General features: G+C 43.3%; 1 protein-coding gene across 1 annotated transcript; it reads right to left on the reverse strand.

Annotated features, from left to right (window-relative positions):
* Window positions 1–965: 965 nt before the first annotated feature.
* LOC143825493 (cytosolic phospholipase A2 gamma-like) lies at window positions 966–25436 on the reverse strand. Its single transcript, XM_077313519.1, has 10 exons — window positions 25290–25436; window positions 24824–24929; window positions 21874–22016; window positions 20712–20910; window positions 18057–18165; window positions 15454–15594; window positions 14630–14683; window positions 10314–10468; window positions 9624–9792; window positions 966–1230 (listed from the first exon to the last, which is right to left on the reverse strand). Exons 1-10 carry the CDS (start codon window positions 25316–25318, stop codon window positions 1064–1066), a joined length of 1272 nt encoding a protein of 423 aa, XP_077169634.1. The 5' UTR covers window positions 25319–25436; the 3' UTR covers window positions 966–1063.
* Between the last annotated feature and the right edge of the window lie 950 nt (window positions 25437–26386).

The raw sequence follows: 26386 nt of genomic DNA on the forward strand, positions 1-26386 counted from the left end.
TAGGGAAAATTGTACTTACAAACATTCTCATGCCCATAAAACTCTACAGCTCATCATAATAGTTTCAACGAATATCACCAGCTCTAGAAGTCAGTCTAGCCAGCTTTTTTGCTCACTCCCTCAGTTGTCCTGGCAGAGTCTGCACTTACTTTCTTTATTCCATTATCAATCCTGTTGAATTCAGATCGCTTTGAACTCAGATCTTCCTCTCCCCCCCCCCCATTGAAACAGGAAAGTCTTCTGCACGTGGTTAGGGTAGCTCAGAAGGGGGGGGGGGAGCCAAGCCTCTTTCTTTCTTTTCTTGAAGGGTGGGAGGAGAGGAGCCAGGCAGGGAGCCTCTTTCTTTTCTTGGAGGGGGGTGGGAGAGGATCGAAAAAGGCAGAGAAGGGAGAAAAAATCCAGGACCAACAGAAGTTGAGAGAAATTAGGGGCTTCTCCTTTAAGGCAAGCGTGTCACATGACCAGGTGTGGCCTATCAGAGGTTCTCTACCACGGAGCTTTCTTTTCCAATCCGGATATTGAGGATTAAAAGCACTCTAAAATATCGCACAATAAAGGTAGGGTCACTCAATCCTTCTTGCTGCAGAAGGAAAATTTAAATCGCCCAAAATCCAAACGGAAATTGCATTCTGTGTAGACGGCAGGGACTGAATCGATCTGGGGTTAGAATAAAAGCTCCGTGCAGTTTACACACAGGAAACTACCTCACCTGTTCCACACAACTTTTGTCCATACGGGTCTCATAATCCCCAGGAAACCTCCCCCAGTAGAAGAGCTTTCTGGTTGTAAATTTAGATTAATAATACAGGCAGCCACTGAACTATGTGGCAAATGGGATGAAACTTTACCACTTGATAAGTCAAGTCAGAAAAAAAAATACACCAGGTTGGTAGTAAAAGCTGATCACATGACACATGACAGGGAACTCTACCATGTGATATGCTGGTTGTGTTATTCCCCCAATGATTTGTTTATTCTATTTATCACATTATCACATGTGAAAGATTAGAGAGCACTCTGGAGAGCCAGCTCTAATGTAAGTGTTAAAGAGGAAATGGTTTGCTTAAGCATGTCGAGAAGAAGGTGCCACAGCCCGTTCAATCTCCTCCCAAATCTTCTGCTGAGCATTCACTACGTTCTTCTTGGCTGCAATGAGAAGCTTTTCAATCTCTTCACTGGAATATTTCATCCTGAAGGTGTCATACTGCTTACTGTATTCTGAAATTTTATCTGTCAAGGAGAGGCATTGGTAGGTGAATGTCAAATGATCCATGTGCAGCTAGATCTCATATGCGCTTACCTGAAAGTAAGTCTGATTGGCACGGTTTTGTTTTTTTCCTAGAAGATAAGCTGCAATTTTGCTTGAGTGCCAATTTGAATATTAAATTACTCACATGCTAGATCAACCTTATTCAACTTTTTGACTGGATCTGTACCGTTTTTCAGGCTTCAAGGTACCAGGAAGTGATGTTAGCTGGCCATTCCTTCCTGCTGTGCCCCACCCCAGAAGTGATTACAGACTTGCCCAGCAAAGGTCTAAATGGCCAGGGCATTTTCCCTTCTCTTCTCACTACCTCTGAGTCCTTCACTGGCCACTTTGGGAGGGAGTAGGCCAACTTGCCAAACTAAGGATAGGGTTTTTGTTTCATTAAAGCTTTTTCTTTCCTCTTCACTCAGAGCCAGGTGGAAGGGCTTTTCCCAGCCGCCATTTTGAAAAAAAATGTGCTCCAGTACCATTAAGGGATCTTTGAGGTTACTCTATAATACTGCGGTATTGTGATTGGGAAACTCTCTGCATTGTTTCAGTTTCAGATCCGGTGCAAATTTGTCTTGTGCATCAACAGAAGCAAAGATCAGGATTGCAACTTCCATTGAATGCCCAATCACAAGGTAGACAGGGTTGCAATCTTCCTATTGCAATCACACAATTCATTTTCTCAAAGTCCATATAAATATATAGCTATTAACCGCACAGGGAGATTCCCGGGGAGGTTTCACAGGAAAGGCTAGAAAATTCTGGTTATATTTAGCAGTTACCAAAGCTATGAACAACAGAGTGGGAAGCACTGTTTGCTGGGAGACATAATCTAGTAGGATAGGAAATAGGAAGAAGAGCTTAATCTGTTCTCCTAAGTGATGCAACCATCGTCCTGTTCAAATCATACAATAAATCTACTTGTATTTAAATACCACTCAGTGACTTCATACAATACATAGAACATTTTACCATATTTAGCATAGCCATTTTTCAGCAAATGTAGCAGAAGATGAGCAAAGACCCTCTCATCTGGATTCTCTAATCTCTAATCCTTTCTCATCAGTCAAATAGACCAAAGACTCAGAAGAGATGAAACTACAATGGACCGTGACCACAGGTCCATTCCATGGCCACTGGCACCATTTACAAATATTTGAATTTCTTTCAATTTGGTGTGAGGCCCCAGTCCTGGTTGGTCATGCAGTGTGGTGACCCTAGAAATTCTTGTTTCCACCCTCACACACATGCTTTTGCCAGAGGCCTGTTCTGCACCTGAAAAGATACATGGGACAAGAGCTCCTGGGGCTGCCACATTCCAGATCTTGTGCCATTCTTTTTTAAAGAATTACAAATATTTTGTATTTTGCCCCTCAGAGGAGGAGTTGGCTGAGCATGTAACACTACCACAGAAAGTATCATCTGAGACATCTCTGGGGTCCCCTTTGTGGCATGGGAGGAGCCCCAAGAGTCTCAGTCAGACAAATTACTCTGAGATTTAGCCCTCAGGCTTGGATCCTGAACCCATCAGCCAAGAGCATGCTGCCACATGGGTTCTCTCACCAGTCAACCCCCGAAGCCTCTCAAAGCCCTGAACCACTTCAGCCCCATCACAACATTTTTCAGCATAAGTGGATAGTATTCCTTTAAGCAGTAATACCTCCTCCTAGAGGAAAGAGGACTATTTCCACATCTTTGCAAGCATATTTGAGGCATCCCCTTTGACTAGCAAGATGGCATAGGACCAATCAAGATGCAACTCAGCTTTTGGTGGTAACAAGGCCACAACTTTATTTAACCCCAACACCTCAAACTGGAAGGTTGGCCTGGCACGGGAAAAGAGCCCCACCCATTGTAGCTGTCCAGCTGCTACACAGGGCTCCAGAGGTGCCCTGGGCCAGGACCCTCCCAGATGCCTCCTGGCCATGGGAACAGCCACACCTTGCTTGGCCCGCCTTTCTGCAGCATCAACTGCCAGCCTTGTTAATTCAGTGGCCGCTCTTTGTCTTTGTTGGCACAACATCTGTGCTTTAGTGCTGTTGGCCCCAGTTCCAGGCCTAGACTCTTGAACAGCTGGAGGATATATGGTTATGTCTCAGACCAAAATTCTGAGAAGTAATCATAGCAAGTGGAGAAGCTCAGAGAATGATCATATAATCCTTTTAGGATGTTTTTTTTTAATTTGAATTTTGGTCCTCTCCTCTCTTTAGATTGAATCTTGAACTACAGGTCCCATAGGTTATCAGAAAAACAGCCATAGATTCCCATAGGATTTTACTGTAGGTTCTAGAAATTACTCCCACCCAGTACTGGTCAGTTTTTTTTTTCTACAAAAAAATGGATGTACCACTACATCTGTTTGTTTTGATGTACAATCTATATTCTAGACAAGAGGTTACAGAACGTTTTCCAATTGGTAAGGGTGTCAGAAAGGATCTTTTAAATTTTTTTTAATCTCCCTATCTGTTGAAGAAGATAACATATGGAAAGATAACATATGTAGAAGATAACATATGGAAAACTGGATTAGATGAAGGTGGAATGAAAAAGGGTGGAAGGAACATTACCAATTTGAGATATGCAGATGACACCACATTACTGACAGGAACTAAGAAGACTTGAAATGACTACTGATGCAGATTGAAGTAGAAAGTGCCAAAGCAAGATTGCAGCTGAACATCAAGATGATAAAAGCAATCACTGCTAAGGAATTATGCAAGTTTTAAAGTTAATAATTAAATCAAGATTTTCTATTCCTGGAGTCGACTGAAGATGGCGCCATAAAAAGCTGGACTTCTGTTCAGCTCTTCAGCCATGCCGAGGGTCAGGGGCTTCTGCACCTGGCTGACCTGAGCAGATACGCAAATCTGCTCACCGGTCGCCCCAGGAACTGGGAACGGCATCCTGAGGGTCCTACAGATCCGTGGGGAGGAGGACCGAACTCCCCGGATTAATAGCGGCCTGTGCTCAAGGTCACGATGGCGTCCTTGTCGCAAACAACTTTACAAGCTTGAAACGACCAGCTGACCCTACATTCTTCCCAGACCATCTTTTATCAGCGCTGACAGAAGCTGAAGTCTGCAACAGTAAGAATTGAAAGCTTTCTGGCTCTTCCCTTTCTTTTTCCACAAGCTCTTCTCCCCCCCCCCTTCCTCAACCAATTTACAAGTGAATTCCTTCTTTCGCCGAGTGAGAGACTCCCAGCTAATTATACCCACTAACCAAACAAAGAAAGTGCTTTGAAGTTTTGTTGAAAAAAGTTCAGTGGGGGTAACTGACTTGATACGGAGATTGACAAGCAGATAATTTGGGATCGCCCGTGCTCCCGCGAGACTGTATGAGACTTTCTGTTTCTAATTTGTGACTGCCTGGAACTATGGAGAAATTAACTAAGGCACAGCTTTTCCATTTGTTATGTGAAGGGAACTCAAAGATACTGAAAGCAGTCAATAAGCTGGAAAAGGAAATCCGTGGGATTAAGGGGGAGCTTTTGGACGGAGAGAGAACAGCTGATACAGCTCTGCCAATAATAAATCAAACGAAAACTCAATGTTTGGAAGTTAATCAACAGGAGAGAGAGAGAGCCAGAGATGTAAAAACTCAGAGTACCTTTGAAGAACCTGGGAAAACAGATTCAAGGAAGGAAAGCACCGAAAACCTGGAAGTCTATTTAGAGCAGGAAATGACTTGGATCAGCAAAATAAAAAGAGTCTATTCAAAAGCGACAGCAACCAGGAAGCTATCAGGAGATATTCCTGTGCGACCAGAGGAAGAGATCCAGATTGATAAAGTCAGAGCCAACTCAAAGGCGACTGGCAGCAAGAATCAAGTAAGAGATTTCTCTGGCCCTGACAGAAGGACAATCAGAAACACTCTACTATGGAAAAAAACACAATTTCATTTTCTGCGACCACCTGAAGGATGAGTTGAACAATGGAGTATTCTCCTGACTTCCTGGGGGAAAGACAGCAGAACTTTTAGGACAGGACCAATATATGAAGGGAACTGACTTTATATCATCTAAGACAATAATAGAATATATCCTTATAATAGATTATACTCTCATATGTATCAACAACTACTTTGCTAAGAAAGATGGTAATAACTCCTAGATCAGGATTAATATGCAATGGGAATTGAATATGTATGTCAATATGTATGCTAAAAGGGGATGACAAACCATACTTCATAGGCATTAATATCATTTAAGATAATAACAGAATGTATTCTTATAACAGATCATACTCTCATATGTATTAACAATCACTTGGCTAAGAAAAATGGTAAAAACTTCTAGATTAGGAATAATATGTGATGGGAACTGAATATGTATGTTAAAAGAGATGGCAAACCATATCAGCTGGTTGCTTTTTCTTCTCAATTTTTCTGTAAATGCTTTATATAATAATAAACAAAATTATTAAAAAAAAAAAAAGATTTTCTATTCCTTGTCTCAGTCATCAACCAGAAGAGAGGCTAGAACTAAGAAATCAGAAGGAGATTGCAACGGGGAAGTTCAGCCATGAAAGAGCTAGAAAAGTGGAATAATGCCTCACTGGTGACCAAGATAACTCTAAGGGCCATTCCGCACCAGGATCTATGTAGCAAATTGGTTTCGGAATTAAAAAAACGCCATTTTAAATAGTGGAATTTGTCGTTATGCATACCTGCCTTTGTAGTGGAATCCAGTTGCGGTTCTATTGTTTCCCACAGGTTCTATTGTTTCCCACAGGTTTCCGGTCTCGGAAAATATCGCTAGCCAGGAAGCGATATTGCCGAGCTTTGTCCCGCCCCTGGCCGTCAATTAAATGAGCAGCCAATGGGCGGCCGTTATCATGCTCCTGAAAAGCCCCTTTCCCTTTAAGGAAGGTTTAAAAAAAAACATGTTGCAACAAATCTGCGTTGATTCATTGCAACGGAGAGACCCATCTAGCTAGCAGCTGGTGTTTGACCTGCTGTTTCATCGTTGCCATGCTCCCCCCAAGTGAACAAAAATTATCCCCCCCCCACGGGCGCGATTTTCGGCTGAAAATAGAGTGAAAAATAAAGGGAAAATAACCCAGCAAACGGGGTTGTGTGGTGCTTGGTGCTTGGTGACTTAAAACAGCCCTGGGGAGGGACTGCAGCCGGGGAAGCCTCGCCAGGTAAACAAAGGCTCGCCGGTGCGTTGATCTCCGCTCGCTCCGAGAAAAAAAAATGGCGATCGCTTTGCCAGAAGATCAGAGGAGAGAGCCAGGGGGAGGGACTTTGCAGAAACCGCAACAATGGTAACGCACAGAACTTTCCCGCTAGTGTTGCAGATTGGTTGCAAGAGTGTAGCGCTTTCTGGAGGGTGAATCCACTTTTTGGGATTTCCCTGAAAATGCTACAACGAAGCGCTTTTTGCGGATCGGTTTCAGGAGTGTGGTAGATTGTCAACGACATTGTGCATAACAGCAAATTAGTAGCGATTTCAATTTGCAACCATTGTGCAATTTTGAACGAGTGCGGAATGGCCCATACTATTTCCCCTTTACTATGGATGGGTGTGAAAGTTGGACACTGAAGAAAGCTGAAAGGAAGAAAGTTGATTCATTTGAAATGTGTTGTTAGAGGATGCCATGGGCTTCCAAAAAAAAAGACAATGAAGTGGGTTCTAGATTAAACCAAGCCTGAACTCTTCCCAGAAGCAAAAAAGACTAAACAGGTTTTGTCACACTTTGGTGTCACTATAAAAAGGCAAGAGTCATTGGAGAAGACAACAGTGCTAGGAAAAGTTGATGGCAGCAGGAAAACTTGACAATACTTCAGCAAGGCCTCTAATAATGGCCTGTCACGTAAGTCATAAATTCATAAGGTCACCATAAGTGAGGATTTTCACTCCTCGTTAGGCTTTTAAAAGTTGTTCCTCCTCTGTTTTCTTTTGGCTTATTTACATACATTCTGAATACCTGGTTACAAGAGGTTACAGAATGTTTTCCAATTGGTAAGGGTGTCAGAAAGGATCTTTTTTATCTTTTTTAATCTCCCTATCTGTTGAATCTAAATGTAGAACATATGGAAAACTCGATTGGATGAAGGTGGAATGAAAAAGGGTGGAAGGAACATTACCAATTTGAGATATGCAGATGACACCACATTACTGACAGGAACTAAGAAGACTTGAAATGACTACTGATGCAGATTGAAGTAGAAAGTGGCAAAGCAAGATTGCAGCTGAACATCAAGATGATAAAAGCAATCACTGCTGAGGAATTATGCAAGTTTTAAAGTTAATAATTAAATCAAGATTTTCTATTCCTTGTCTCAGTCATCAACCAGAAGAGAGGCTGGAACTAAGAAATCAGAAGGAGATTGCAACGGGGAAGCGCAGCCATGAAAGAGCTAGAAAAGTGGAATAATGCCTCACTGGTGACCAAGATAACTCATAGTATTTCCCCTTTACTATGGATGGGTGTGAAAGTTGGACACTGAAGAAAGCTGAAAGGAAGAAAGTTGATTCATTTGAAATGTGTTTTTAGAGGATGCCATGGGCTTCCAAAAAAAGACAAAGAAGTGGGTTCTAGATTAAACCAAACCTGAACTCTTCCCAGAAGCAAAAAAGACTAAACATGTTTTATCACACTTTGGTGTTGCTATAAGAAGGCAAGAGTCATCAGAGAAGACAACAGTGCTAGGAAAAGTTGATGGCAGCAGGAAAACTTGACAATACTTCAGCAAGGCCTCTAATAATGGCCTGTCACGTAAGTCATAAATTCATAAGGTCACCATAAGTGATGATTTTCACTCCTCATTAGGCTTTTAAAAGTTGTTCCTCCTCTGTTTTCTTTTGGCTAATTTACAAAGTCATACATTCTGAATACCTGGTATGCAAATCCTCAAAACTTATATGTGGATGACCTCGTTTTGCTACTCTCATGACTGCAATGAAAGTAGCCAGATATGATTACATATACTGACAAGTTATGCAACCTGCAATCAAATATGGATGGTTATTCTCATCCGGGATTGTTCTGGTTTAGAGAGCCAGTCAGCCTGGAAGAAGAGGAGCATTAGACAATATTCTCTCTTTCCTGTTCAGAACCAGCTGCTCCAAACCTTTCACAAACATGGCTGTGGCAATTCTATGCACACCTGATTGTCTACACATGTGCCATTCTCAATTTCCCTCCCCCACTATGCCCTCCTTTCCTTTTCTGGAAGCCCCCATAGCCTCTCCCCTTCTCATGCTTCCTTCTCTTCTTTCCACTTGCCAGCCAATCTTCCTTTATTTGCCCCCTTTCTTCTACTGCCCCTCCCCCAGCAACCTCTCCCCAAGATAATTATAGTCCAGTTATGTGGTGCAGGCTAAGCTCAGCTCAGAATGAACTTATTGGGGTACTTCTTTTCCCCCTAAATTTCTTCTCCTTCCCCCCCCTCCAGGCAACCCTTATATTCTCACTTTGCCCTGCTTCCCCAAAACAACTGTTATCTGCTCCCCATCTTTAGCTGTTTAATCATTTTGTTTATATTGCAGCTTTTCTCCAGAATGGGGCTCAATACAGCTTACATCATCCTCTTGTCTTTCATTTTATCCTCACAACACCCCTATGATGTAGGTTAGGCTGAGTGTATATGACTTCCATTGCAGAATGGGGATTCTTGCCTGAGTGTTCCAGTTCCTAACTCTAACCACTACACCAAACTGTTCTGTTCTGTGGGGTGGCAGATCTTGAACAATAGTAAGCAGCCAGTCCCTAAATGAGTCATGCTAGTCAGGTGGTAGAAAGTGATCATGTGGTTGCTGCTGACCTAGTTCTGTTGATTCCTAACTCAATCTGTCTTGTCTCTTCATGGCTCCAGTCTTTAGATGTAAGAATCCTCGGATGACGAAGAAGTGTTGGTCTTATATCCCAGTTTTCACTGCCCAAAAGAGTCTCAAAGTGGCTTACAATTGCCTTCCCTTCCTCTCCCCACAACAGGCACCCTGTGAGGTTGGTGAGGCTAAGAAAACCCTGACAGGACTGCTCAGTCAGAACAGCACTACCAGGGCCGTGATGAGCCCAAGGTCCTGCATGTGAAGGAGCGGGAACTCAAACCCAGTTTATCAGATTAGAAGCTGCCACTCTTAACCATTCCACCACACTGACTCTCAATTTGTTCAAGTTGAGAGTTATATATATTTGGAAAGTAAGCATGATTTTATGCTGCAAACAAGGTGACCTGCTGGATTCTATTTCCACAATATTTTTATGACTCTAATACAAGGGTGGGGAAACTATGCCCCTCCAGATGTCGTTGGACTACAATTCCATGATCCATGGACATCTAGAGGACCATAGTTTGCCCACCCCTGCTGTTATATATGAACAACTAGAACTTCCATAGCCAAACCCCAGGCTCCAAGTACCTTGACAGTTTTCTTTGTTAAATAGTGGGAAATGCATGATGGTCGGAGCATCTTTTCCTCTGAAGATGTAGCAGCCTGATGGGTTCTCTATGTCCTGTGAGTTGATGTCATCTATCTCAGGAAATTTGATTCTGTGTTTTTCACAGTGTTCTGCTGCTTGTTGGATAGTCTGAAAGAGAAAAGTCGTTTGTGGTGGCCTTACAAAATCAGCTTGGGAATATAGGTTTCGACAGTTTTCTGGCATGGTTGGTTGAAAAGGTCAGCTACTAGGGTTGCATTTAGAGACCCTTCCAACATTACCAGAGCTATATGGGAAATGGTGCAACATGCCCCCTACATATGCTAGTTTAATAAAGAGTCAAACCCCACCGGTCCCATGAAAGGATCTGGGATAATACAAAAGGGATAACATGCTGTCCTGTAGACAGGAGAATTCTGAAATCAATATCTATTGTTATAGTGCTGCAGCTATAACATCATTAAGGTGATATCAAAAGGGGCCTTTTGTGAGCACAGAATGGCTACAAATTCACTCTGTGTCAGTTCCTGTCCATGTATCATACAAAAAGGTCTAGCAATATATCTTATCAATTTTTTTCATTAAAAAAAAACATGTATCTTCAGACTGTAATTTTCAACTCATATAGGGGGGGGGGGGGGGTTACTTTCCCTTTAAATAAAATGGTTTACCAAGAAAGGATTTCCTGAGCTGAAGTCAAAAGAAAGGATCAACTTCACATTCCTCTCAGGGTGCAAAATGAGTGGGTAAGCGGTGTTTATGGCCGTACCAGCATCGATCAGAGATATTGTCTGTTCACTTGAGAAGTCATGGCCTTCAGTATCACCTACACCACAGGGAGCAGAGTAGAGCTTTGTTATTAACATAACTGGATTAAGACAGCCTAATAATGGTAGTGCATCAGTACTTCTGCTAATATTATTGTTCCATTTCTATACCCCCTATTAATTGTTTATGCCAAGATTATGGCAGTTTTTAAGAGAACAAGGAATGTCTAGATAGCTGTTGACTTGCAGGAGGGCATTATCTGCTGGAATAAGACACGACACCAATGTTGGGATAAACAAGGCCACAGCTTTATTATCTCCCCATGGGAGGGTTGGCACAGCATGGGAGAGGGAGCCTGACCTAGCAGTCAGCAGACTGCACCAACAACCCACGGAGTCCAGAGGCGCCCTGGGGACCCGCACCATTCCCAGCCGGGAGAGCAGATCCCCTTGCCTACTGAAGTCCGCCACTAAGGGAAGCGACCTATGCGGGGAAGCCACCAGGCGTCAACCTGCTCTGACTGCCCCCAGGCCACCTGGCAAACGAGCCCCTGGCCTCCCAGCTGGGTAAGCCGCGCTCGTATACGCGCCGCCTCAGGAGAGGCCCCGAACCCCAGGGAGTCCGATCGCACACCGGACTCCCTGCCAACAGGCTCCATCCCATGCAAACCCGCAGCTGTGACAATTATTGGAAAACAAAACCAAAAGCATCCACCTCAAAACCCTGAACAATCCTGTATAAAACATAGGGAGGGTGGGAGGGGAGCAGCTCCTGCAGCGTTCCAGGCAAAGAGGGGGATCCGTGCACGTGGTGACTTAAATAGTCACCACGGCCCCGCCCTGCCCCTGACACTGTGTGTGCTGCTGGAAGGGCCTCTGGGTGATCGCCTCTCTCTCCCAGCAAGCCCTCCGCTGCGTCAACATTCAGCCGAGGTAAGTCTCAGCCGGTTTTTTATCACTAATATTCCAATGCATAATGAATGGACGCCTTTTTAGTTGATTAACCTAATAAGTATACTCCTCTTACAAACTAATGGTCGACTGAACTTTCTCCCCCTGCCTATCACATGCAAGTGATCATTCTACTTTTATAATTCCCGCTACCCTGACCAGGACAATATATAATATGCATCACCAAGATGCCAGCTAAAATGGCACCCACAACCCTGTACTATGCCTCTCCTCCAATATGTGTAGAAACTTTATCCAAAGTTATAGCATAAATTGTAAGTATGCTTCAGGATCACTGGCAGCTGCTGACAGTGGTCAAGAAATACATGTCATCATGATGACATGAAGCTAGATTATACTGAGCCAGATTGTTGCTCTATCAAGTTTGTTACTGTCTACACCAGCCCTTTTCAACCTTTTGACTGTGGAGGAGCCCCTGAAATAATTTTTCAGGCTTCAAGGACCCCCAGAAGTGATGTCAGCTGGGTCCCATGCCCTCAGAAGTGATATGTCATCAGAAGTGAAATCATCACTTGCACCCTTTACTCTCCTCTTTGTTGGTCTTAAAGGTGCTACTGGACTCTGATTTTATTGTGTTACTTCAGACCAACATGGCTGCTCATTTGAATCTACCTTTTCCCTCCTTTCACTCTGTCTCCCTGCCTTTACTCTATGCCTTTACCTCTATGGTGTCTATGCCTCATCTTGGCTGGAAAGAATGACAGGAGCCAAGAAGACAGCCCAGACCTCCCATACCATGATCTGACTCCCTCCCCCTTTGATTTTTACACCTATGGCTTAACCACCAGGCCACTTCCTTAGCTTGAGGCAGCCACTTCCCTAGCTTGTGGCCAAGTCCATTAAGATAGGAAGGGAAAGGCTGTGGACCCCCTCTGTAGCTCCCACTGATCCTCAGTGGTCCATGGAGCTCTGGTTGGGAATCCCTGGTCTACACTGACTATCTGCAGCTTTGGATAAACATTTTTCATGTTCCCTACTGCCTGACACTTTAAATTGATGTGAGGCCAGTCACTGAACCTAGAACCTTCTGGATGAAAAACAGATGCTCTATTACTGAGTCATGCCCTCCTCCCCATCTAAGAACTCAATATGGAGATACATTTTTCACTATAATGGACATATTGTGTAGATCCAAACTAAGAGCACATAACAGGGATGAAAAGTATTTTTCAGTGTCTCTATTCAGTGTTAATATAAGCTTACAGCACTTGTACAGTAAGTTATTGGTGGTTCCCCATCTCCATTCATACAGGCTTTTGTTGGTCTTTAATAGGGCAATGCGTATTTTATGGTAAAGATGAAGAAATCCTAGAAGAAACAAGAGAGAGAGCTAAGAAGACTTTCACAAAGCAAAAACATAAACTGATATCTATATACATCCATTTAATTTCTATCCATAGATATTTCTACCCATTGTTACTAAAGTGAGGTCCTCCATCGAGACAACTGAGATCCAGATGTGTTTACTACTATGTCTATAATGGACCCATTCATATGGACTAGTCAAGGAATTTCTCTGGAATGTCCTAGAGCCAAGTTGACCATTTATTTATTTTTAATTTATTTATATTTTGATGGTAGTCCCAAGGAGTCTTCCAGATTGATATTTCATGGAGATGATACTTCATGGAGATGATGTGTCACAGAATGGTATGGAGCAATGTAGGCTTGCTTTAGAGTATAGTATTCAGTTTTGAGCACCACAACTAAAGAAAGATGTAGAGAAATTGGACCGTATCCAGAGGAGGGCTACAAAGATGGTGTGGGGTTTGGATACCAAATTATATGAGGAAAAGTTGATGGAGCTTGGTCTGTTTAGAAGGCGACTAAGAGGTGATATGATAACCATCTTCAAATACTTGAAAGCCTGTCTTATAGAAGATGGAGCAGAGTTGTTTTCTGTTGCCCCAGAGGGTTGAACCAGAACCAATGGGTTGAAATTAATTCAAAAGAATTTTTGGCTAAACATCCAGAAGAAGTTCCTGACAGTTAGAGTGGTTCCTCAGTGGAACAGACTTCCTTGGGAGGTCTGGAACTTTTTAAGCAGAGGTTAGATGGTCATCTGACATAAATGCTGATTTTATGAACTTAGGCAGACTGTGAGTGGGTGGGCAGGGAGGGATGTGCCAATGTTTGTCTCTTGTGGGCCTTCCTTGCTCACCCAGGAAATTGCTGATCACTATTGTGGCAGCACCTTATATGGTTGCTGTTTGAACTCTGCTTCCTTGACAGAAATCAGTTCCAGTTTTCTTTCCATTTCCACCCAGTTCAATACTGAAGCTTGGAAACTGCCTGAGAAATGTAGGCCTATAGTAAAATTTACAAAAAGACCTCATGCCTTTATGGAAGAGAGGCTTCCTTGAACTATATAATTTGTTCATTAAAACTACATAACCCACAAAAGACATTTTGAAATATACCCACCTCCCCCCCCATCAGCAAACCTATCCAGGTAATTGTTCATCTCAGATATGAGAAGGAGCCCTCAATCTTCCTGGCTCTGGCTTCAACCAAAAACCTGGAGGAAGAGGTCCATTTTCAGGCCCTGCGGAACTTTCATAGCTTTGTCAGGGCCCTTAGCTCTCCTGGGAGCTCATCCCACCAGGTCAGGGCCAGGACTGAAAAGGCCAGATACACTTCCCTTGTAATGACTTACTGGAGTATGTTGTCATTCTGGCTCGAAACATCCCTAAGGCACCTGGAAAGATAAATGCATAACAGTCACAACTGAGGGTTGGGATGCAAGTTCCTAGGTGGGGCCAGGGGATTTCTTGGTTTTACAGCTCATCTCCAGGTGACAGAGATCAGTTTCCCTGGATCTGCTTTGGTGAGGGGACTCCATTGTATTGTACTCCATTGAGGTATCACAAATCCTGCCCACTCCCAGCTCCACTCCCAAAGTCTCCAGGTACTTTCCCACCCAGAGTTGTCAGCCCTTATCGAGGGCCTCCTTTCCTATATATCAAACTTTACAATATAGATAGAAACAAGGGAGAAGCCAACCTGTACTTCAGACTCTTCAGTTCTTTCCCTTTTAATTATAGTTGGCTAGATTCACTGCCAGTCTAAGACTAAGATGAAACAGGATTGTTAAAGCACTCCATTATGGGCATTATCTCAACCATTTTGGCTAAACATCCGGGGTCCTATCTAGGAGGTAAATATCAGCTGTTCCAGATACATGACCCTTAAAGACACAAGCCCAGGAACCTGATGTTCTCTGATTCAAGAAGCAGAAAGAGCAGTACCATGTATTGGGTTGGCCATTTCCCACTTTTTACCCAAGACACTTCCCCATAATCCTGAAAATAAAGAAAAAATAGCATGATTAGATCTATATGTCACTTAATGACTGAGAAACCTTTCAGAATGACAGATGAGGACCCCCTGGAAATAAAGCTCATCTCCAGTCCAGGGCCTAGTCTGCATACATAGGATGATGCACTTTCAATGTGCTTTCGAAATATACTTCGAAAGTGCATTGAAAGTGCATTATCTATTGTGTGCAGACTAGGCCCAGGCTACAAAGAAGAAGAAAATGAATGCTTTGGATGGTGGACTCAATGGGACTGTACTCCTCTGAGATCCCTGTCCTCCCCAAGCTCCATCCCAAAATCTCCAGGAGTTTTCCAGCCTTGATCTGGGAACCCACCCCTCCTCCATCCCCTACCACTGGCTAAGGGGGAACTGGCAAGCCTATAAAGACCACCATGAAAATGTTCTTTTAATAGAATCTAAAAACTGCACATTGAAATCGTCCCATCAGTATAAAGAAAGGGAAACTTTAAGTATCATAACATTACCCCGTAATCTCCCTGAATATACATTTCCTTGTATTTTTGTTATCACTGGAGCCTTCAGCCTTATCCAGCACTCCAATGCAGCTCATAAAGGAGTGGTTGTTTGTTTGATGTGCACATTTTTAATATGCAGTTGAATCCATGGGCTTTATCTCTGTCGTCTCCCACACACCCATGGTTAATTATACAAACCCTGTTATCTTGCCAGAACCTGCAGGGTATGCCATGCGGAGAATGATAGACTGTCAAGAAGCAAAATGCACAATAAGTACCCTGCAGATAGCAGATATTTTTCTCCTCTTTCTCGTCAACCATTTGTCCATTTTCAAATGCACTCCCAAAGTATTTGGTGTCTACATATGCGCCGAGGGAAGGAATTCCAACTTCGTGTGGGGTAAATTCAAACCAAGTGCCTGGAAAACAAAACTGAAGCATGGATATTACAAGAACAGGGGGCTAATGAGAATTCATCTGAACAAAGCAATTTACAAACTTATTTGGTTCTGGCTCTTGTTTTGACTCCTGTGTGCCTGGCCAAGAGTCCCAGAGTATTAAGCCAGGGGAAAGAAGATATGGATTAGTCAATGGAGCTACCCAGAGGAATGGTGCGACTTAAAACAACTGCTCAGGTGGCTGTCTTCCACCAAGGTATTGTTTACACCAGGGGCATGACATTGTGTATTGTTTACACCAAGGACATGACATTTTCACTGACTTGGAGTGAGTCTGATTTGGTTCACTGTTGATTCAACAAGTCACAGTGTGGGGCCCAGGACAAACATTCATGTTGCATATGTTGATTAACTCAATCAGACAGAATGGTGGGGTGGGGTGGAGGATACCATAAATATTATACTTTGATTCTCTTCATATTGGGGACTGCAACTGCCATGAAGATATTGAACCTGATACCCAATTATAAAATGTCTCGCTCTATGTCCAGTTACACCTGCCATAGTCAACGATAGCTTCCAAAGCAAAGAAGCAGGGGGATGGGTATCTCTTGTGTTTACAAGGGACAGGAACTTCTGATTCCCTTTTATTTATCATTAAGGGTAGTACTAGTTGTAGTTTTTTAATACGGTCAATGACCAGCAAAAATATATGTGTAAACACCCAGATTTTTAAATGACTGGAGAGGCCTACTCACAAAAAGGTTTGGCAAGATGAGTTTCTTATCCTTTTCTTATTCCCTGCTCCGATTGTCTCTAGGGCCCATTCTGCACACACAGGATAATGCACTTTCAATGTGCTTTAGCAGCCGGATTTTCCTGTGCAGAACAGGAAATCTACTTCTAAAATGCATTGAAAGTGAATTATCTATTGTGTGCAGAATAGGCCTAGGGGGCAAGGGAATGGAGGGGCAATTGCTGACATGGGCCTAAAATTTCAAGGCTACAATCTGCATTCACATCATTCTAACTTACGGGGGGGATAAAGCCAGAATTTATTTTACAATGATATTCAGTTTTTCAAATCAAAATCCTATGCCCATGAAATATATCAATTAGGGAGAAATACATAAAATAGGGAGAATAAGGCTGAAACATGTTTTGCATTTCCTAATGGGTGAAGTGAACTTTTCTCATTACGTTTGGGAGGTCTTCTAAAGAAATTACTGTTTATATTATATTCAATAGAATTCTAGAATGTGGTTGAACTGTTTAACCTGCACAGAAATCTATTAGTCATTCTCAGTGGAATTTTCATCAGCAATCTGTCAAAATGACACCTTTGATGATGAGCCAGGCAAACCAAAATGCAGTCTTGGTGTGGGAAAGGGTTGGGAACAATTACGCAGAGTCGGCAGCACAGTTACCTCCTTTCCAATCTGCAAGTTTAAGTGGTTCAGTCTTGTGTAAATCTAGATTCAGCCTTGTCCCTTATCAAGTTCTTGTCTTGTGCGAAAAGGATCTGGAGTCTTAGTAGACCATACACTGAACATGAGTCAGCAGTGTAACTCGATAGCTAAAAAGGCAAATGGGATTTTTGGGCTGTATTAAAAGAAGTACACTGTCCAGATCATGCAAGGTGATGTTACCACTTTACTCCCCTCTGGTTAGACCTCACTTGGAGCATAGTGTTCAGTTTTGGGCACCACAACTAAAGAAAGATGTAGAGAAACTGGAGTGTATCCAGAGGAGAGCTACAAAGATGGTTTGGAGATAAAATTGTATGAGGAAAGGTTGATGGAGCTTGGTCTGTTTAGCCTGGACAGAAGACTACTAAGTGATATAATAATCTTCTTCAAATACTTGAAGGGCTGTCATATAGAAGATGGAGCAGAGTTGTTTTCTGTTGCCTCAGAGGGGTGGAGAAGAACCATTGTGTTGAAATTAATTTAAAACAATTTTCGGCTAAACATCCGGAAGAAGTTCCTGACAGTTAAGAGTGGAACAGGCTTCCTTGGGAGGTGGTGAATTCTCCTTCTTTGGAAGTTTTTAAGCAGAGGCTAGGTAGTCATCTCTTGTGGTAGGAGCCTCTTGTGGCGCAGAGTGGCAAGGCAGCTGTCTGAAAGCTTTGCCCATGAGGCTGGGAGTTCAATCCCAGCAGCCGGCTCAAGGTTGACTCAGCCTTCCATGCCTAGATAGCTGTTATCACTAGGCAGGCTGTGACTGGGTGGGCAGGAAGGGATGTGCCAGTTTTTGCCTCTTGTGGCCCTTCCTTGCACACCCAGGGAATTGCTAATTGCTGCTTTGGGATGGTAGGTGAATTTCCTCCCGGCCAGGCTGGATTTTGGAGATTTTTGGTGTGTGTGAGGTCACTTGGATATGAAATTGGGGTCACTGTGGGTAGGCAGGTAGTTATGATTCCTTTATTGCCCTTTTCAACTCTATGATTCTATGATTCTAAACAAAGAGTGAGTTTGCATTACCTGGAATGTCTTCCTTAAATGTGTTCCTGTTCACAGCTGCATAAACCGGATAAGGATTTTTCCCACTCTCCGAAGATCTCCTGTGCTCAGACAATGTGGTCTCATCCAACTGAAAATTCACGTTTTGTTTATTTATTTTCTTAGGTCAATTCTCCTCCACCTTTCTCCCTACCCAGAACTCAAGATGCATCATAACATGCATTAAAGCATCAAGATCTGTCCATTTGATAAGACAATTCCCTCTAATACGATTAGAAAGGTGATCTTATAACCACAAAACCTTTCTAACGCAGCACTAAAAAAATGAACAATCAACCTGCCCATTCCTATATGAAGGAGCATGTCCCAACTATCTGACTTTATGCAACTAAGCTGGGTGGTTTTCTTCACTTGCCTATTTTACTTTTTGTATTGAGTGGTACCAATAATGCAGCAAGTTGGAAGGGATGGTCCCGCAGAGCCCAGGGCATAAAAAGCCTTTCATGATGGTGACAAGAACCTTGAACTGAACAAGCAACCAGCACAGATCTTTCAGAATAGGTCTGATCTGCAACACAGTTGGTGGTAGAAAGTGTCACAACTGACTTACAGCAACCCCATAAGGTTTTCAAGGCTGGAGGCAGAGGTGCTTTGCTATTTCCTGCCTCTGTGCAGCCACCTTGGACTTACTCAGTGATCTGCCATCCAAGTGCTAGACAGGGCCTAAGCTGCTTTGCTTCCAAGCTCTGATGAGATCAAGCTAGCTGGGGTCATTCAGTTCAGAGTGCACTACAGTCAATTCCAGCTCATCAATTTTGTACTAAATGAAGTTTTCAAGTAGTCGGTAAGATCACTTACTCACACATTGTGTCACACAGAGATGTAGGATAACCTTTGAAATGCTGGCTTAGGCTATTGTCAAACTGAGTCAACTAGGGCCAACTGAAACTCATCAGGTGTGGAGAGCATTGCACCCTACAGGATCTTAACTTTCCTGACCAACCCCAACTCCCTCTAGTTTGGATTCAGCTTCTGCTTTTCTGACCACTGAAAAATGTGTGTTCACCATATTCACTGCTGTTTTCATGAGAGTGGTTATGCTGATGGCTTAAGGGGGAGGGGATTGCAAATGAAAAACTGATCATCTTTGGGTCAAATTGACCCTCAAAGACGTTTTGAGTTGGATCCATCCAACTTCTCTGTTAGCTAAGGAAAGAGCCAGGTTGTTGTATTGGTTAGGAGTGTAGACTTCTAATTTGGCGAGCCAGGTTTGAATCCCTACTCCCTGACAGGCAGGCAGCTGGGTGACCTTGGCCTCTCCATGGCACTGATAAAGCTCTTCTGACTGAGCAGTAATATCAGGACTCTCTCAGCCTCACCTCCCTCACAGGGTGTCTGTTGTGGGGAGAGGAAAGGGAAGGCGAATGTAAGCTGTTTTGAGACTCCTCTGGGTAGAGAAAAAGTGGCATATAAGAAGCAACTCTTCTTCTTCTTCTTCTTACCACTAAACAGGAACTGGATTGTGAAGTCTGATAAGGAAAGGAACTGGCCAGTTGGCATTATTTTCAGTGTACCTCGAGGCCTGAAAAAATATTTCAGAAATATTTCAGAAATATTTCAAAAATATTTCACTGGAAAGTAAGAAGGTTGAAAAAGGATGTTCTAGATTGTTTTTAGATTCTGGTGGGTAGCTGTGAAGCAGCAGAACACAGTTTGAGTCCAGTGGCACCTTGAAGTCCAACAAAGTTTAATTCAACAAAGGTTGTTATTATATGTACACTAACTGGAAGCTTCTTCACAGGTCTTATCAGCTGCTTGAATACAATCTTACCTCTACTTACCACTCAGAGTCCAATGGCACCTTTAAGACCAACAAAGATTTTGTCAAAGTGTGAGCTTTCGTGTGCACACTCACACCTTGAATAAATCTTCAAGGTGTCATTGCACCCCAATTGTGTTGTGCTACTTCAGACCACAATGGCTACCCACTTGAACCACTCAGTTAGTTATACATCTTGATTGTAATTCTCCCTTCCTGGATTCTAACCTTCACCCCCCCCCCATACACACACCCTATATGTCAGGGGTAGTCAAACTGTAGCCCTTCAGATGTCCATGGACTCCAATTCCCATGAGCCAGCATTTGCTGGCAGGGTCTCATGGGAATTGTAGTCCATGGACATCTGGAGGGACACAGTTTGACTACCCCTGCTCTATAGGTAATGGTTGAGGAAGTTTTATTTCATTGTATCTCAAGAACTGAGCATACACACAAAATCTTATACCCCACAATTAAACTTTGTTTGTCTTAAAAGTGCCCTTGGACTCAAACTTTGTTTTGTTGTTTTTGTTAACTGCTAATATATGAACTCTTTACACAGGTCTTTGGTTGAGGCCAGCCGAGTAAGATCCCGGTGCCACCAAGGTGTGCTCTCCTAGAGGCTATTCTTGTAGTCTGTGAGCAGGGAAGGGTGTGGTTATGTCACCATCAAGGGTGGCCTTTAATGGGTTTTTAACAGGGATTTTATGATTCTTGGGGTTTTATGAAGATTATTGTTACCCACTAAGAGCCACTACATGGGAGTGGTGAGATACAAATGTAATTATAAACACAAAATAAATACATTCTTGTTCAAGGTGCCTAGGGCCTTCAGCTATCATTTCCTCCACACTCACCTGCTTTAGCACTTGGTACACAACAAAATAAGCCCAGAAATCAGTCAAAGAGTAATTCTCATCACTTGCAGCGTGCAGCACGGCTTTTGCTGCGGCATCAAAATCAAACTGGCCTTCAACAAGGCTTTCCCGCTGATTTTCTTCCATCTCCTTTAATCTTTCTGCCCAGTTCTCAGTTTTGTAGAAGGATGACATACACCTTTCAGTGGAAAAAAAATAAGACTGAAATAATGTTGGACTAGAATTTGAAAGACCTGGAGCTAAATCCTCACTCTGCTATGGAAGCTTGCTGGGTGACCTTGGATGAATCACTTTGTCTTACCCTCATCCACCTCACAAGGCTGTGGAGTGGTGCTGGGAGAAGGGGAGAATTATGTTGAATTGGTTTTGTGCCACCATTGGAATAAAATTGGATATAAGTATCTAAACAAACAGAGCCTCTTGTGGCGCAGAGTGGGAAGGCAGCAGACATGCAGTTTGAAGCTCTGCCCATAAGACTGGGAGTTCAATCCCAGCAGCCGGCTCAAGGTTGACTCAGCCTTCCATCCTTCCAAGGTTGGTAAAATGAGTACCCAGCTTGCTGGGGGGTAAACGGTAATGACTGGGGAAGGCACTGGCAAACCACCCCATATTGAGTCTGCCTGGAGGGCGTCACCCCAAGGGTCAGACATGACCCAGTGCTTGCACAGGGGATACCTTTACCTTTTTATCTAAACAAACAGGCTATTAACAATGGATTTAACCCACATTCTTAATTTGGATTTATTGATCTTTGAATCCTTGTAAGGAATCCTGAATGTTATTGAATGACAATTTTCTCATTTAATTTCAGCTTTTGGTTCAAAGGCAACAAGGACACAGACAAACTCTGGTGAGTAAGTATTCCAATTGAAAATGAATGTTGTATGTTTCAATGTAATGTTTTGGTTCAGTATCCTGTAAGGAAGAATTTCTCAGTGAATGAGCCGTTAGGCCTCTGGAATCATGAGACAAAGCTCAATGGTCATTAATGCTCCCCAAAAAATCAAGTGGCAGAATGCCCAGCTGGCACATCTGTGTGTCAAGAGAGCACCCAGTTCCAGAATGCTGGATACAGTGAAACTTGGTCTGATCTCTCAAACGAGGAACACACATTTTCTCTTTATCACAATCATGTACTTACCAGGCCGAACCTGAAACACCACTCAGGTACATAATACAGTCTAAAATATTTTGATCCTTCAACTCTACCAGTATCCCACAAAGGGCAATTGTGGCCCGCAAACCTCCTCCGGATCCCAAGACAGCAATATTGGGGCCTGAGTCCTGAGAGAAGGAATGAGAATGGGTGTCAAAGGCAGACAGACTCACAACTAGGCTTCTGGATTAATAGAAAGCTTTATTGGAAGTAAATCTGAACCCTCCGATGTCTGTAGTCGAATCTAATCGATACATGGCAAGCAAGCAGATATCAATGCATCCTTCCCACCCAAATGCCCCCTCTTTCCCAGGGTAGAATTACCCCCCTCTCACAGGTGCCATCCTGGGCTTCCTGCCAGACCGTCTCTGGCCTGGCTGGCCTTGGGGGACCGGCGCCCTCCCTTTCAGATAACAATGTACAGAGCAACATTTGCAAGAAAGTGTCACAGCACGAAAGGATACACAAAGCAGTGTGAAATAGTTCAGGGTTGTAAAAAGGGTTACTAAAGGTTCATCAAACAACACACATCAAACCCACATGGAGTTTCTCTGGTCAACCACAAATCATGGCAGAGATCAGAGGGGCTGATCTTGACAATGGCGTACTGAGACATGGGTTTTCTTAATAAACTTTAGTAAAAATCCAAAAGTAGTAGCTTGGCTATTACAAAAATTATGTTTGGTATACTGGTACTAACTGCTAATCTGGTGAGCTGGATTGGATTCCCCACTCTTCCACATGCAGCCAGCTGGGTGACCTTGGGCCACTCATAGCCCTGATAGAGCTGTTCTGGCTGAGCAGTAATATCAGGGCTCTCTCAGCCTCCTCTTCCTCACAGGGTGTCTGTTGTGGGGAGAGGAAAGGGAAGGTGGTTGTAAACTGCTTTGAGATTCCTTCTTATAGAGAAACGCTGCATATAAGAACCAACTTTTCTTCTTCTATATGCACTTCCATTTTCACTTGGATTCTCTGAAAGCAGTTGATCTTGTGCAGTAATAGAACAAGAGAATCTGAGCTCCATACAAAGATTATCTAGTATGCACAGACCTCACACGTAGGATCCAAATTATATAAATATAAATGGAAAGACAATCAAACTGACAGGGCATGACAGCTGGGTCTTAACACCAGTGTATTGTGTCTCATTTGGACATGATTCTAACATTCTGACCAGCTTGGGTGATGTACAAATGACTGCTAGTTCACTACAAAAAGAATTCCTGAGTATATAGTAAGAAACTTTCTCATAGAAGATACAGTATCTACTACTTCTATGAGTGTTTTAATATAAACACCAGGGCCACGATCATACATTGTTGGATGTTGTGCTGTCATCGGGATATAGAAGTCATTGACACTTGGGCTATCTTGTCCACACAGGAAAATCTAATAGTGAAAAGCTGCTATACTGAAAAGATTGCCCAATATCTAATATGCGGATGCTGTCCAACAAGGGTAATTTGGGTTCTTTCCAGTTGACTGATGGTAGAGCAAGATGTTTTCCTCCAGGAAGACAACTCTTTCTACCAGGCTCCTTGCGGTAGAGGAAGACTTCACTATTAGCTGTCCTGCCTTGACTAGCCTAGGCTACCTTGATCTCATCACATCTTGGAAGTTAAACAGTTCTGGCTAGTATTTGGATGGGAGACCTCCAAGTAATACCAGGGTTGTAATACAGAGGCAGGCACCATTGCCTGAACATCATTGCCTTGAAAACCCCACGGGGTCATCATAAGTCAGCTGTGACTCGATGGCACTTTCTATCCTCATCACCATCAGCAGAGTCAACATTTGGGTTCTGTTGCATGTTTCAACATTCAAGCCATCAGCCCTGAAGGATCCTACTCCAGTTCTAAAACAATAAAGTGATCCTGTTGCTATCATGAACAAAACTGAAGAAGATCTTTTCAAAGGGTCGCCATGTCAGTCTGCAGTAGAACAGCTCAGTTCTAGTGAGAAGGACCTTAGAGATCAACAAGCTTTTTTGAGCTACGGGCTTTCAAGAACCAAGTTTCCCTTTGTCAAAAACCTTCTTTGAAGAAGGGAACTCTGACTCTCAAAAGCTTATACCTCAAAATATCTTGTTGGTCTCGAAAGAACTACTGGATTCAAACCTGAAGAAGGAAGCCCTGTGAGATGTTGAAATGAGTGACAAATATGTACAGCAGGAAGCATGCACAGAGACCCCGGTGCAAGGGGAGGCTTCCAAAAATAAGACGTGTAAGTAGAACCAACAAACCTGATCTTGCACATACCCTTCCATAAGCTTGTACATGTTTAAAAAGGATTAGCATAAGTTTGTGTCCATCTGAGTCCAAAAATGCCTTGACTTGGTTCCTAAGACCAATTCTGCATGGGTGGAAAAGACCAGGCTGTCACCCATAAGGCAGTGTGGTTAATCCCTGCTATCACATGATGTCAGCACCACCCTGGCCCCATCATGGACATGGTGCACTTCAGGCCCTCCATTGCCCTGTGGGAAGGGATTGTGGAAATATCTGTGTTTTGCGGTCTGCCACAGGGGCCAACAAGGCCTATTGAGCCACAAGCCTATCCTACCCCTCCTACGGCATCCCAGAGGGAGACAGAAAATGCCACCATCATCTCCGAAGTGCTTCATGGTGCCATCGGGCTGAATGGGGCATTTTAAAAATTTGCACGAAGGTGGGATTGCATGACAACCCCCCCCTCCCAGGCGGTGGAACCATTCCACCCCTACTGCTTCCATGTGGAGGCAATAATTCTTGGTGGACCTGGCGCATCACCAAAAAAAGTCCCCTGTTGGGATGCACATGGCCCTGCCGAGCACCACCAGTGGCAGTCCAGTGCAACCACCACTGTGCAGAATCAGTATAACTGAGGTTTTCTAATGCCTGTTTCATTTTTTAAATTCATTTCTATCTCCTCTAAGGCAGACCTATAAAAGTCCTACCGAATCATATGGAATCTCAAGTTCGGCAAGGGCCTCCTTTATCTTTTCCTTTCTAGAAGCGGTAGCTGCTTTTTCACCCTTTGAGAGGGATTTCGAGAAACGGACTCTAGTAGTTCCCTGCAAAAACACAGAATGGTTAGGAGCAAACTGAACTGTCTTATACGAGCAAGCAGGGGAGGGGAAGCAATAAAAATCCTCACACTGTGGCCTCTGGCCAAGAAGATCAGAATCAGCAGATGGAAAACTGGCTTCTGGGAGGATTCTTTCACAAGTCTGCATAGTGAACTCATCACTGAGCGTGGGATGCCTGGCTAAGTGCCATTATGGGATAGCAGGCAGGCAAAGTGCAAACAAGTCCATGGGTGACTGCATCAGAGTTTGCACAAACAATTACAGCATGACAGAGAAGCACTTGGTTCAGGTATAAAATAGCCCATTGTCTTTTTTTCTTTTTTAAGAGGACCACTTTACCTGTCCGGCCACATCATTGTCCATCTTCTCTTCCTGATTCCTTCAGGGACAGGTCAGTGAATGTATATATAAACCTTGAGAAAGAGGAGGGTGCAATCCCTAAAATGGTCCAGTATTAGTGAACTCCTGTGGTTGTATGTTTTTCTTCTTTTACCTGCATCAGGGCAACAAAGGAATATTTGGAATATTGTGTACAGTTCTGGGCACCACAGTTCAAGAAAGAGATTGACAAGTTGGAACATGTTCAGATATGGGTGACTGGGATGGTTGAGGAGTCCTAAAATCCCCATTAAAACCCCATTAAAAGACATAAAACATTACCAACATGGCGGAGATCGGCAACTCAACTTCTCCCCCCTCCCACTACTGGTGGGTGGAGAGGAGGTCCTGATGATGTTCACTTCAGGTCCCAAATCCCAGGTGGGATGTAGATCTATCTTACCAGCCCCGGCCTCATGCCTTGGAATTCATGCCTTGTGAGGATAGGTTGAAATACTGGGTATGTGCAACTTACAGAAGAGGAGGGCAAGGGGTGATATGATATATGTGTTTAAATCTGCTTCTAAAGTGCATTGAAAGTGCATTATCTATTGTGTGCAGAATAGGCCAAGGACTAGGAGCAATGGGTTCAATTTATGGGAAAGGAAGTTCTGTTTGAATATTAGGAAGCATTTTTTTTATCATGAGGGCTGTTCATAGATGGAATATGCTGCCTTGGAGGGTGGTGGAGTCTCCTTTATTGGAAGTATTTGGATTGGATAATCTCCTGTCAGGAGTGTTTGTTTTTTAAGTCCTCAAGAAAATGGGGTGGGGCTGGACTGAATGCATTGTGGTCTCTTCCAGCTCTGGGTGATTTTGATTCTGAAGGACATGAGGCATGAGAAGTCTGGTCTAACTGAGTATAAGACAGCTTCATAGTTCCATTTCAAAGCTCTAGCCTAGAGAACACTTACTACTTCAGTAATATCCAGTGGGAACTCAGTATACATTCTTAGATTTCTATCACAACTAGTTTGAAAGGGCCCCTCCCCTGGCCCCCGGCCAGGCAGCTTAAGGTGGCTTCGGGCCGCAGCTCACAGCCGGATCATGTGG

This window comes from Paroedura picta, chromosome 16 (genome assembly GCF_049243985.1).
Source record: "Paroedura picta isolate Pp20150507F chromosome 16, Ppicta_v3.0, whole genome shotgun sequence".
Classification (NCBI taxonomy): Eukaryota; Metazoa; Chordata; class Lepidosauria; order Squamata; family Gekkonidae; genus Paroedura; species Paroedura picta.